Raw genomic sequence first — 14,784 nt, 5'->3', positions numbered from 1 at the left:
CCGGTAACTCATCGGCTTTTGTGAGGCTAATGTGGTACGGGTGAAAAGCTCGAGTCATTTAGAATCCTCCAAACTTATGACTTTGAAATTAATACCTGAGTGACCATTGATACCCGAGTCTTGCACCTTAGCACAAGGATTTGAGCCCGTAAATGCTAGAACATTTGTGCCTAGGCTGGACTCAAAAATGGAGTCCTCCGCCGCTGTTTATGGATGCTGCCGGTTTGTCTCAGGTTTTCATCATTCTTGATGATAGTCGATGCGTTTGGTCTACCGCCACACTTCAATGACTGATATATATTTGCAACCTTCCTCTTGTTGCCATTTGCCATCCCCTGGCAAGGATCATGTTTTGCTTCTGCTCACTTGAGAAAGACATGGCGACTGGGACAAAACAAAACATACCTTTAAACACTTGCACCAACGTCAATTTGTTTTTGTGGGAAAAAAAAATACATTCGTGCGCTTTATCTACACTAAGACAACAGCTATCAGAGCTTGTTTCCGACTAACACCAGACGCGACATGTTGCTTCTCCCAGGGCACAGTAGATAAGAAACTAGCTCGATCCCGATCTTTTTTTTTATTTCCTTTATTTCGTTCTGGCTAACTCGGAGGGAGCCTATTTGAGGGCGCTGCTTTATGATGCGGGTGGGAGCCAGTCGCGTGGTATTTTTCATATTTCGTGAGATTTATTTATCAGTCAGAAAAAATTTGTATACAATTAGTACATCGCTGAAAATATCACAATTAGATGTCCCTTGGCTGTGCCTACAAATGCCCATTGACACTTTGATAATTAAGATAGTATGTCTCGAGTTAGACAATTAATTACAATTACCTAATTAAATCTGAGTAATGATAATAATACTGGCAGCTACTCCACTGTACCATAAACAATATGCACTAGGCTTTCTTCGACTAATGTAATTTTTTTTTTTTATCTGGGTGCGTGATAGCTATTTCGGATACCCTGTATGTATTTATGACCTCTGCGTGCAATTGACAATGTTTCCATCCCTAATAAATGTAAATTATTAAACATCTTGAAGGGGCAGCCCAATAAGACGAAGACAGAAGGCAGGAACACCCAGGACAGCGATGAACTCGCATCTAACTTTATTCGAAGGCATACACAAACTTATGTACTACAACCCATAGCCATGTGCTCGTGTTGCAGGTTCAGCGCTGTCCTGTGTGTTCCTGCCTTCTGTCTTCGTCCTATTGCGCTGCCCCTACAAGATGTTCAACCAGTCCCAACTTGCCCAAATGTCGATCTGTCTACAGTAAATTACTAGAAGAGCTTTTTTTTTTTTTTTCGAGTCGTTCCCATTGCTTACTGGAAAGAAGCAATCTTAGACACATATTATTCATGTGCATTTTACATGCTGTTGGTAAGAGACTCCACCAAAGGGGTCACTTTAAGTCTACAGGTGTTTTTCAGGGCCAAAAAAGCATGCAAAGCAATTTGAAGTGAAGTGAACATACAGCAACTATTCATTCTCTAGGCATAGGCTATCCATACCTTTAGAAATAATCTTGAATCGAGCCACCTCCTTCTCTTTCAAAAATATGATAAAATTTGCCCTTTGTGTATATTTAAATTTATTGTGTATGTGCAAGGTGTTTACACTGGGAATTTAAAACAATGTCGAAGCGAGAAAATACGGATGAGACAGCCGCCGCTAGTGCTTGTAATGCGCTTATCCTCATATTGTCAGGATTTGCAGAAATAAAGCGAAAGTGTAAATTAAAAGAAGCGCACGCCCGCGTCAACAATGATGCAGTAAGCTATTGGCCACAATAAGATTTTAAGTGAAAAAGGTCGAGGCAAGTCACAAGGAACCTCTGAGAACTCTGGCAATGACATTTTAGGTGCGTGCGTGGGGGGCTCCACCGCCCCCTCCGGAACACCACGGAGGGGGCTCGGGCCCCAGAGCCCCCCTGCAGTCGGCGCCTATGCGCTGGCTCATAACAAAGGAGCTTAATTAAAGACGTTGCAAATGTTGACGAGCCTGCGCTGCAAACGACAGCCCACGTGGATGTATTCCGATTTGCACAGCCGCAAAGACTTGAGGGGGACATAACACGCGTGTCAGACCTGCAACTTACCACGCACTGCCACACATTTCTTGAACACATCCACCTCACGTCTATTTGCATGGCACCACAGCCAACACCAACGTCGCTGGGAAAAGCACAAACGAGCACAAAATACACAGTTGGTTTCGACAACTATAAAACCGCAGCCAAATCCATAGTTTCACAACGCCGAACTAGGCTGACATGCCATAGAGGTTCTTAATAGCCGAGGTTACGATGCTTTCTTCTACTTCGAATCAATGAAGCGACCGGTGCTGTCACAGAGCAGCGCTCTTGGAACCATGCTTGGAGCTTTTGCTGGGGGCGCCACATACGTTGGCGCGCCATTTGAACCGTCCGCAACCGCACACGCTTCGGCCTCCGCGGCCCCAACCTACGGGCTTCCACCCTTGATACCACCGCTAACCCTTGGGTGCCCTGGAGATCCTGCGCCGCCTGCTTTAGTACAACCTCAGGTGCGCTCCTAGGGCCTCCCTTTGCCGGTTACATGTGCCCTTCTGAAACAGTGCTTGTAAAAATTCCATCTATCGTCGCAACGAAAAAAGTGAGCCGCGACTTACCTCACCGCGCGGTGAGGTAATGGGCGTCCGTGCTGCACCTTTTGCACTAGTTCAGAAAAGTGTCGTGCCAGTGCAGCGCCAGTTCTTGAAGTGTGTGTGCAGCGTGACACTAGCGTTTTCGGTGCAACGGTCAAATCGAGGACAAAAGTGCAGAAACGCACAGCCTTCGTCTGCTGCGACTGGGCGGCTGTGGCTTTTCTTTTGTTGGTGTGTCATGATTCAGAAAGCATGACCAAGCGTGGTTTCCACACCTTTCTGAATTATATATGGCACGTTTCAAACGACTGACCGATGTGGTTTCGCGTATACGTAACGTCGAGGTAGCGGTAAGCTCGTGAAAATTAATACGAACGACTGTGACCTGAGGGAAAATCCCGGTCTTCAGTGCACTTAGCAGCAGTTGAACCCGGAAAGCGCCCTTAAAAAGATGCTGCGTACACATCCTGAAGAAAACTGGCGTCCGTGCTGCGTTAAGCAGGCGCCGTCGATGACGTCTATCAACACCCGCACTACAGTGTACTAGATGTTCTAGTACACTGTACCCGCACGGCCACGGAGCCACATGTGTCGTCTGCTATCAAAAGCCTTGCACTACGTGCACGAGAAAAGAACTTGCGGAGAGTCTAGTGCCGAAGTGCAGATGGCGCTAGCTGCACTGGCAAATCGAGTGCTAGAGTGCTGCACCCACTGAACTAGTGCAGAAAGTGCAGACCTCACCGCGCGGGCAGTCAGCGGCGGAGCGCAAACAAACTCGACCGGCATGTCTAGGGGACAAACGCATAGAACACGCGCTAAGAAAACCTCCGTATTGCTATAGTATTGCCTTGTCCATGGCCTACGCAGAGGCACATATTCCAGGAGCAAAAGCCCCCAGATTTTCTCTTGCGCCCGCTCTTACTCGCGCTTGCGCACAAACGGCAGACGATCCCTCAAATGAACGTCTCGCGCTCACGCGCCTGTCGTCTGCTACAGTTCGGGCGTTGTCCGGGCGCTTTCTGCGGTGTTTTCGTTTGTTCGCCCTCGTTCTCTCTGCTTGTATACTTTTGGTGGTCGTCCCAAATATATCTTTACGACGTCTTCATTTGCGAACATTTATTCAAAGAGCTAATTTCTTAGACAACAATGCAGCTCTCGAAGGCAACGCTACAGACCAGCCCATTGCGGGTTTTTCATACGCAGATAGACAATCGCAAAAGCATAGCCTAGAGGAATCCAGTTATGATACCATACCTGCCGCGGTGCAACAAGTATGTCGCAAAGCTGGCTATATATGACTTCTACAGCAGTGACGTTGATTTTATTCCGCTAAAACAGGTTTGCTCACGACGAGTAGTTCATGGTATAATATCGAATTTTTGCATTTCCTCACAGAAACGCTCGGCAGTAGCACGGGGACTTAACTAATACTGGAGCTTAGATTCTACACGCCTCACTTGCTTCTTTAACTGCTTGTCAACATTAGGCGGTTCTTCACGTGTTTATTTTTTTTTTAAGCGGCGGAAATTTGAAGTGAAGTTAATGAAGGCTTACAGCTGTTTACAGAGTACAAATAGGAATGTACCAATATATTTTCCGTTTTCCGTGCTACACGTTCAACTCACCTCTTTAGAGCGCGTTTGTTAATGATTAATAATGTATGTTATGTTCCTCTTTTTTTGTCTATGTTACCAAGTGTATATCATTTATTTATTTATTTTTATTTATTTATTGACACTGCAATCCCGGTATCGGGATTATAGCAGGGTGGGAAAAAGAATTAAGCACTTTCACAAAAATGGCAAAATATAAACAAAAGAAATAAGGGAAATAAGGGTGCAGGTTGAAGCTCTGCAGGCAGCATCATGAATACATTTCAACAAGATATCAAACAGTAACAAAGAAAATACACAATAGAACAGTAAAGTGATGAAATGCAGTAACACAGACTAGGCAATATGTTGGGCGAATAATGTCAGTGACGGTTGCAACACTTCATTGTTAGTGAGGTTATTGCAACCGGTAATAGTTCGTGGAAGAAATGAGTATTTAAAACAGTTATTACGGATGCGAAAAGGAGTTAAAGTTAGTTGATGTCGTTGTCGGGTCGCATACCCAGACGAAAAATGAACTAAATGGGTGAGTTCGGTTCTGTAGTGTCCTTTAATTAATTGGTACATGAATTTAAGCCTTGCAGAACGATATCGCTCATTCATTGTCGGCAGACCAGCTTTGATTAAAAGATGTGTTATTGATGTACGTCGGTAATTATTATATATGTACCGAGCAGCCCTCCTTTGAACCCTCTCTACTTTGTTTATGTTAGTCTTAGTGAATGGGTCCCAAATGATAGCAGCATAATCTAAGGTAGGCAAGACAATACATCTGTAAGCAAGTAGGCGGACAGATGGAGTGGATAACCGCAATGCCCGTCTTAAGAAAACCAATTTACGAAAAGCGTTACACGTTATGAAATCAATATGTTTGTTCCAGCTGAGATTGTTAGTGACCCATAGCCCTAGATATTTGTATTCTGTTACTTCTGCAAGTGTCACATCATTAATACTGTAATCAAACGGTAAGGCATTCTTTTTGTGAGTAATCCTCATCAATACAGTTTTTCCAAAATTAATGGACATTTGCCATGATTCACACCATGCAGAAACTTTTTGCAACGCGCCATTTAGTAGTATTTGGTCTGAGACACTTCTCACTTCTGTATAAATGACACAATCATCAGCGTAAAGCCTAATTTTCACAGGAATGTTAGACACAATATCATTAATATATATCAAAAACAATAGAGGCCCAAGAACAGAGCCCTGAGGGACGCCAGAGTGAACTGCAAGTTTGTCAGAACAATTATAGTTAAAAACAACGAATTGTTCCCTGTTTAAAAGGTAGGCTGAAATCCACTTTACTAATTGTTTGTTATGAAGTATTGTGTCTAACTTATAAATTAACTTTTCGTGAGTGACCCTGTCAAAAGCTTTCGAGAAATCCATAAATACGGCGTCAATCTGTGTTCCATTGTTAATTGAAGAGGAAAAATCATGTATAGTTTCTACTAGCTGTGTACAAGTTGAGTATCCCCTCCTGAATCCATGCTGATATTTAGTAAAGAAATTGTTAGCTTCGAGGAAGTTTGATATGTGATTGTGAATTATGTGTTCAAGTAGTTTACAAGCAGTCGATGTTAGCGAAATTGGGCGGTAGTTCTTGATCAATTGCTTGTCTCCACTTTTGTGAAGCGGTTTCACTCTGGCAGTCCCCCAGTCTCTTGGGATTTGACTTTCACACAAGGACCTTGTAAATAAAACAAACAAATATTTAGATGTCCATTGTGCATATCTTTTCAAAAAGGCATTAGGTATATTGTCAGGTCCAGGTGATTTCTTTACCTCAAGGTTAAGCAGCATACTTAAGATACCATGCTCACTAATGACAAGATCCTCCGAAGGTGGTAGGGAGGCTTCAAATTTTGGAAAGATGTTATTGTCGTTAGTAAATACGGATTTAAAATGTTCATTGAAGGCATTAGATAGTTCGTGTGCATCACTGACCAGAACACCTTGGATTTCAAACTGATCATGGGTCTTTGAGGTTGGGGAAACCGAACGCCAGAATTTCTCAGGAGACTCTGATATAAATTTGGGCAAAGATTTTTCGAAGTAATGCTGTTTGTCAATGGCCGTTTGCTTTTTGAGCTGAGAACTAAGGGAAGCTATATTTTGTTCCAATCGCCGAGATAAAATGTTTTTTTTCTTTTCTGTTTCATGCGTTTCAGTTTTCTTTTTAGCTGCAGTGTCGCCCGAGAAATCCATGGGTTTTTTGTTTTCTTTTTAACAATAACTGGCACGTGACATTCAATACATTCATAACCATGGCCTTGAACTGGTCCCAGAGGTCTTGAACACTTACAGTGTTATTACAAAATGCATCAAAATTAAAGGAAAGAACATCAATAATGGAAACATCGTCAGCACGGGAGAAGTTTCTAAAATGCATCTTAGGGCAAACTTTATCAAGAGTCATGCCGTAAAGGGTTAGGAGAACAGCCTGGTGATCGGAGATACCAGGCATCACTACACACTTAGTTGTATCGAGGATTGTTCCAGAAACAAAGAAGATGTCTAAAATAGATTTTGAATTCCCTTGTATTCGGGTGGGGTGCTCTACAGTTTGCGTCAAGTCAAACGATAAAGCTAGATCAAGCATTGTCTCACTTGATTCGTCATTATGTGTTTTGAGTGCGAATGTTGACCAGTCAATATCCGGCAAATTGAAGTCGCCTGTTAAAATAATGCGATCATTTAGCTTAATAAAGGTTGTCATATAATCTTTAAGGTTATCCAAGACCAAGACAGGCGATCCAGGCGGCCTATACAGTGCTCCCACAATATACCGGACATTGTTATGGTATGCCATACAGAAAATGCATTCAATATTAGGCACTTCAGGCATGCTCAATATATTTAAATATTCTTTAAAGAGTATGGCAACTCCTCCACCTTTACCACCACGGTCTTTCTGAAGTACACTGTAGGAAGCCGGCACAAATTCACTATCGTAAATGGTATTATTTAACCATGTCTCGGTTAAGACCACGATGTCAGGATCTTCGCAAAGTAAAATTCCTTCCAAATCACTGATTTTGTTTAATAAGCTTCTACAATTTACATTTAGTATTTTCAGTGATTTAGGAATGGGCTTGTGCTGTCAGTTATTTTTATTACTCAGCTTATAACGGGCACCTTTAACTTCATCCCAGCCGTACATTACATTGTCAACGGACAATTTATTGTGCATTAGTTTCACCTTGGCTCCATTAGCCTTTTCTTGCGCGGCACTCTTCCACAGGTGCTTTTGTATTTCTCGCGTTCTGATGGAAAAGTCTTCAGAGATTGATATTTCGGTACCCTTTAGTTTGTACGCGGATTTCAATGCTGACGCCTTTTCTCGGTAGTCCAAAAATTTGAGTATTACGGGGCGTTGCTTATCTTTAAATTTGCGACCAATTCTATGACACCTCTCAATTCCAGAGACAGTTAATCCTAGTTTGTCCTGAAAGACCTCAGTCACTACCTTACTTTCAAGCCCAGCTGCTGTCATTTCATTTCATTTCATTTCATTTCATTTATTTTCACCTTAAAGGCCCGGAGGCATTACATAAGGGAGGGCTTTAATCCTTGTAACAATGTTAGAAGAAATGTACAGAACAGTAAGGAAACAACAATAAACAAATACAAGCCTGGAACAATTGTGAAAAAGAAAGGAACATCGTGTTAGAGTAAGGGTCGGTGGGATCAGTAATTAAGCAATGTGGTTATTTAACATTTCGCGGAACGTTTTACGGTCAGTACATGACACGATATCTTCTGGGAGATGGTTCCAATGGGTTATAGCGTCGGGAAAGAATGAAGTGTTCATGGCAGACGATCGGTTATTAATGTTTGCTATGGGACGACTGTGGCTTAAGCGAGAGGATGTACGTAAGGGTGGATTTAACAGGGAATGCCTGGAGTGTGGATGGTAATAAAAGGTGTGAAGCAAGCAGAGACGAGAGATGATCCGGCGAGAAGCAAGTGATGGTAGTTTAAGTGTACGTTTTAGTGCGGTTATGCTGGTATCACGAGAGTAATTGGAAGTTATAAACCGAGTAGCGCGATTTTGTATTGCTTCTATGTCATAGGTTAGATATGATTGGGAAGGGTGCCAGATAGATGACGCATATTCTAACTGAGGACGTACGAATGTTAGATATGCTAGCTTTTTTATTTCTGGTGATGCGGCTTTCAGGTTGCGCTTTAAATATCCAAGGGTGCGTGAAGCATTAGAACAGATGATGTCAATATGAGTTGCCCATGATAGTGTCGATGTCATGTGAACGCCGAGATATTTGTAAGACGGGGCATGATTGATAGGAGCTGAATTTATTGTGTAGGTGTGACTGGTTAAGCTGTGGTTGCGGGTGAATGACAGAGCTTTGCATTTAGTAAGGTTAAGTGGCATGTACCATTTCTCGCACCATACCGCGATAGAATCGAGATCCTGTTGTAGTGCGGCAATTTCATTCGAGCTTTTGATTGGGGAATATAGGACACAGTCATCCGCGAAAAGACGCAATTTATTCTTAACGTTAGCAGGTAAGTCATTGATGTAGATGAGGAATAGTAGAGGCGATAAACCAGCACCCTGTGGCACACCCGATGTTACGCTGCTAAGGGATGAATTATGGTTATTTGCAGAGGTAAACTGTGTGCGCCCTTTTAAAAAGTGTTCAAGCCAGGTAAGCAAGCTATTTGAGATTCCGATAGATGCGAGTTTTTGAAGTAGGTGATTGTGGGAAACGCGGTCGAATGCTTTTGAAAAATCCAAGAAAATGGCATCAATCTGCAAATGAAGATCCATGAAATGTAGAATGTCATGGGTGAACTCGGCGAGTTGGGTCTCGCATGAAAATAGTTTTCTGAAGCCGTGCTGGTGAGGGTAAAAGAAGTTAATAGATTCCAGGTGAGACATTAGGCTGGATGAGATTATATGTTCTAGAAGTTTAGAAGGAATGCTGGTCAGAGAAATTGGGCGATAATTTATAGCACGCGAGCGGTCGCCACTCTTGAAAATTGGTACGACATGGGCTTTCTTCCAGTCGTCGGGCAAGCTTTCAGTCTTTAAGGATTGTGTAAATATTAGATGTAGTACCTGGCTAGAAATGTTACTGGTGTTAACTAGTATTTTGGCGTTGATTCCATCACACCCGGCTGAGGTGGTTAGTTTGAGTGAATTAATGAGGCTACATATGCCATCAGGGTTGATCTTGATGTCTGACATTAATTTTACTGGGAGTGGTGGTATTGGTTCAATGGGAGTGCCATTAGTGATGGAGAAAACTGAGGTAAAGTAGTCGTTAAGTCATCTCTTCGTCATCGTCAGGTAGCCCGTATATAACTAAATTGTTTCTGCGACTCCTATTTTCTAAGTCGTCGACTTTAAAAATGAGAGCAGATAGCTGTTTATCAACCTTCGTAACAGTGTCCTCCATTGTTTTGACACGTTTGTTCAGTGCGTTCAAACCGGCCAGCTGTTTTTCGAAACCTTCTATGCGTTTGGTCAGTGCTGAAATGTTCTTCTCAATATCGTTTTGAGAACTCTGCAAGGCTTCCAAAAATGTGGTCAACTATCCCTGGCCGATCAGCAATTGGGAAAGCATTTCTTTTTCTGTAGGACCCGGATTTGCTTCTATATCGCCACATACCAGCAAGTCACTTGGCATAGAAAAGACATAATTGAGAACATTTAAAAAAAGATAGTGGGCAGGGCAGCAGCACTAAGAAGCGATCATCGCTTCGATAGCATTTAGTAGGTAAGTACTGACTAATCTGCAGTACGAAACAGAAGGGATTCCTTAGCATGTTGCCGCCGAGGCTGCTGCCACGCCCACTGGTGAAGCTCGGTGTGGTCTGGCCTTTTATAGCGGGGAAGCGGGTCATGTGGTACGACGTAGACGCAGTTCGCATAGATGCAGTGATGATAGTTGGCGGCGATGAATCTTCCACGAGGCAAATGTCACCGGCACGTGTCGATGACATGGGATACGCCCCCAGGATTTCATTGCTGCGTGGTGCAGCAGGAGAACAACCGCATGATGATGGCTCGGTTTGCAGCAGAACTGCCACAACCTGCAGTACGAAACAGAAGGGATTCCTTAGCATGTTGCCGCTGAGGCTGCTGCCATGCCCACTGGTGAAGCTCGGTGTGGTCTGGCCTTTTATAGCGGGGAAGCGGGTCATGTGGTACGACGTAGACGCAGTTCGCATAGATGCAGTGATGATAGTTGGCGGCGATGAATCTTCCACGAGGCAAATGTCACCGGCACGTGTCGATGACATGGGATACGCCCCCAGGATTTCATTGCTGCGTGGTGCAGCAGGAGAACAACCGCATGATGATGGCTCGGTTTGCAGCAGAACTGCCACAACCTGCAGTACGAAACAGAAGGGATTCCTTAGCATGTTGCCGCTGAGGCTGCTGCCATGCCCACTGGTGAAGGTCGGTGTGGTCTGGCCTTTTATAGCGGGGAAGCGGGTCATGTGGTACGACGTAGACGCAGTTCGCATAGATGCAGTGATGATAGTTGGCGGCGATGAATCTTCCACGAGGCAAATGTCACCGGCACGTGTCGATGACATGGGATACGCCCCCAGGATTTCATTGCTGCGTGGTGCAGCAGGAGAACAACCGCATGATGATGGCTCGGTTTGCAGCAGAACTGCCACAACCTGCAGTACGAAACAGAAGGGATTCCTTAGCATGTTGCCGCTGAGGCTGCTGCCATGCCCACTGGTGAAGCTCGGTGTGGTCTGGCCTTTTATAGCGGGGAAGCGGGTCATGTGGTACGACGTAGACGCAGTTCGCATAGATGCAGTGATGATAGTTGGCGGCGATGAATCTTCCACGAGGCAAATGTCACCGGCACGTGTCGATGACATGGGATACGCCCCCAGGATTTCATTGCTGCGTGGTGCAGCAGGAGAACAACCGCATGATGATGGCTCGGTTTGCAGCAGAACTGCCACAACCTGCAGTACGAAACAGAAGGGATTCCTTAGCATGTTGCCGCTGAGGCTGCTGCCATGCCCACTGGTGAAGGTCGGTGTGGTCTGGCCTTTTATAGCGGGGAAGCGGGTCATGTGGTACGACGTAGACGCAGTTCGCATAGATGCAGTGATGATAGTTGGCGGCGATGAATCTTCCACGAGGCAAATGTCACCGGCACGTGTCGATGACATGGGATACGCCCCCAGGATTTCATTGCTGCGTGGTGCAGCAGGAGAACAACCGCATGATGATGGCTCGGTTTGCAGCAGAACTGCCACAACCTGCAGTACGAAACAGAAGGGATTCCTTAGCATGTTGCCACTGAGGCTGCTGCCATGCCCACTGGTGAAGGTCGGTGTGGTCTGGCCTTTTATAGCGGGGAAGCGGGTCATGTGGTACGACGTAGACGCAGTTCGCATAGATGCAGTGATGATAGTTGGCGGCGATGAATCTTCCACGAGGCAAATGTCACCGGCACGTGTCGATGACATGGGATACGCCCCCAGGATTTCATTGCTGCGTGGTGCAGCAGGAGAACAACCGCATGATGATGGCTCGGTTTGCAGCAGAACTGCCACAACCTGCAGTACGAAACAGAAGGGATTCCTTAGCATGTTGCCGCTGAGGCTGCTGCCATGCCCACTGGTGAAGGTCGGTGTGGTCTGGCCTTTTATAGCGGGGAAGCGGGTCATGTGGTACGACGTAGACGCAGTTCGCATAGATGCAGTGATGATAGTTGGCGGCGATGAATCTTCCACGAGGCAAATGTCACCGGCACGTGTCGATGACATGGGATACGCCCCCAGGATTTCATTGCTGCGTGGTGCAGCAGGAGAACAACCGCATGATGATGGCTCGGTTTGCAGCAGAACTGCCACAACCTGCAGTACGAAACAGAAGGGATTCCTTAGCATGTTGCCGCTGAGGCTGCTGCCATGCCCACTGGTGAAGCTCGGTGTGGTCTGGCCTTTTATAGCGGGGAAGCGGGTCTTAGGTACGACGTAGACGCAGTTCGCATAGATGCAGTGATGATAGTTGGCGGCGATGAATCTTCCCCGAGGCAAATGCCACCGGCACGTGTCGATGACATGGGATACGCCCCCAGGATTTCATTGCTGCGTGGTGCAGCAGGAGAACAACCGCATGATGATGGCTCGGTTTGCAGCAGAACTGCCACAACCTGCAGTACGAAACAGAAGGGATTCCTTAGCATGTTGCCGCTGAGGCTGCTGCCATGCCCACTGGTGAAGCTCGGTGTGGTCTGGCCTTTTATAGCGGGGAAGCGGGTCATGTGGTACGACGTAGACGCAGTTCGCATAGATGCAGTGATGATAGTTGGCGGCGATGAGTCTTCCCCGAGGCAAATGTCACCGGCACGTGTCGATGACATGGGATACGCCCCCAGGATTTCATTGCTGCGTGGTGCAGCAGGAGAACAACCGCATGATGATGGTTCGGTTTGCAGCAGAACTGCCACAACCTGCAGTACGAAACAGAAGGGATTCCTTAGCATGTTGCCGCTGAGGCTGCTGCCATGCCCACTGGTGAAGCTCGGTGTGGTCTGGCCTTTTATAGCGGGGAAGCGGGTCATGTGGTACGACGTAGACGCAGTTCGCATAGATGCAGTGATGATAGTTGGCGGCGATGAATCTTCCACGAGGCAAATGTCACCGGCACGTGTCGATGACATGGGATACGCCCCCAGGATTTCATTGCTGCGTGGTGCAGCAGGAGAACAACCGCATGATGATGGCTCGGTTTGCAGCAGAACTGCCACAACCTGCAGTACGAAACAGAAGGGATTCCTTAGCATGTTGCCGCTGAGGCTGCTGCCATGCCCACTATTTATTTCAATGCCGCAGGGTGTTTTGCATTGTTATTGTGGAAATATTTCACTGTCCTTTCATATATTGTATAACTGCAATGTTTTATGGCCACTATATAAATGTAATTTATATGGCGCTTGATGTGTTACTCCATGCAGCCATATTGTACCTAAGGGGGTGAGGTTACCTCAAGCCGCGTCTTTGCGGCTTTTTTCCCTCATCCACCTCCATTTACCACTCCTCTGTACATGTGTGTGTGTGTAAATGGAAATTAATAAATCAAGTCAAATCAAACTCGCTTGAGAAATTTACTGGTGCTTGTTGCTTGAGGAATATACATGACGAATCTGTTTGGCGAACTGACACAGGCTGCTCGGCCCAATTTTTTTAGTGAAGTATGCCTGCTGGACCGCATAGCTACAGCCAGAAAGAAGTCGAAGCGTCAATGACTAGTAGTATGGGACATGTTGAAGATATCGAAATTCCCCCGGTTGAGGGTCAGAAATCAATTGAAATTATATGCAAGGCTTGTGGTGCTTTCTTTATGAATGTTTGCGATTGGATTGGAGCAAACTTAATTTAGCCTGCAAGGTTCTCTTTTATGTACCGACGAAGCGAATAGTTATCCGTTTGTATAACTAAATAACGCTGCATCGAGACATGGTGAGACAGAAGGTGCTTGAATTTTCCTTTTGTAGGCAATCTAAGGTGCGGTGTAGTAGCTCGAGAGTACTTTAGCCATTCCAGTTGGCGCTGTAAAAAAATGCTTTATGGTTTTAATTCGAAGTTGTAGTGAACTGATGGGTTTCGCGAACATAGCGTGCCTCGCCATACGGACAGTCGATTGCTACCGTTACGTGACCAGGGGTGTGCCATATTGTCGATAAAGGGTACTGAGGGCCACTATGAAACATTTCATCACTTTCAATTGATTGACTCTCGATCTTAACAACGAAACTTTTCTCTCAGGTGATTGCTACTGTGGTGTTTGTGAATTAACTATGTAAATACTCTACATGACGTGCCGTCGTGTTAGCAGCCATGAGCAATTCGTTTTTTGGAGGCCTGTTTCAGAGGGGGATGAAAGTAGCAGCAAACTTTTTCATAAGAAATGCGCGCCTAACTATTTTTTTACGCATTAATGAATGGCCATATTTGAATAGAACAACACAGAGTAATAGGAATCATGATGACAGCTTCGCTGGGCAGTGTCTTTCTAACATCGGATAACATGTTGACGCCAATTACCAAATTTTTCTTCCACGTAAAATGCAATGCTTCTCATAGCTAAATACTAAAGGCATGTTAAGTGTTTAGCGAAGCATCATACACAACTTCGCGCGTTGAGTTTGCAGATATTCTTTTTTTAGTCAAAATTTACCGATAGACACGGCGCATATATGCATTGCAAAACATAGTAGACCCCTTTAACGCTACTTAGCTTGCGATATCCAAGCCGCAAAGTTTCTCAACTCACACGCTTTTGAAGAAGAAACTGTGGTTAATACGTACGGCTCGAGCCACCCATACCCCAAGCATACACGAAGGGAACGAGCGCGCGCGGCAGCCGAGCGAGCCGGAGCGAGCGGCGTCCTGGCCGTGATGTCACTCGCAAGAGGGCGCCACTCCTAATTCTCGCCGCTAATAACACCTGCACCCGCCGTGGTTGCTCAGTGGCTATGGTGTTGGGCTGCTGAGCACGAGGTCGCGGGATCGAATCC

At 45.4% G+C, this 14,784-nt stretch overlaps 1 protein-coding gene across 8 annotated transcripts in view; it reads right to left on the bottom strand.

The window, feature by feature from the left end:
• LOC135902231 (zinc finger protein SNAI3-like) overlaps nt 1-12,218 on the bottom strand; it is a 32,435-nt gene extending 20,217 nt beyond the window's left edge. For 4 of the 8 annotated variants that reach the window (XM_065432198.1, XM_065432200.1, XM_065432197.1 and 1 more), the window contains exon 1: nt 10,319-12,218. In XM_065432198.1, coding sequence (XP_065288270.1) covers nt 10,319-12,151 — 1,833 coding nt within the window. In that variant the 5' untranslated portion in view covers nt 12,152-12,218. Of the gene's footprint in view, nt 1-2,112; nt 2,601-5,752; nt 5,946-10,318 lie in introns of those variants that run through there. The other 4 variants (XM_070541349.1, XR_010564453.2, XR_010564452.2 and 1 more) reach the window with 4 other exon arrangements.
• Nucleotides 12,219-14,784: the final 2,566 nt, after the last annotated feature.

This window comes from Dermacentor albipictus, chromosome 6 (genome assembly GCF_038994185.2).
Source record: "Dermacentor albipictus isolate Rhodes 1998 colony chromosome 6, USDA_Dalb.pri_finalv2, whole genome shotgun sequence".
Lineage (NCBI taxonomy): Eukaryota > Metazoa > Arthropoda > Arachnida > Ixodida > Ixodidae > Dermacentor > Dermacentor albipictus.
Note: the sequence above shows the minus strand (reverse complement) of the source record. Positions and strands in the feature narration are given on the sequence as shown.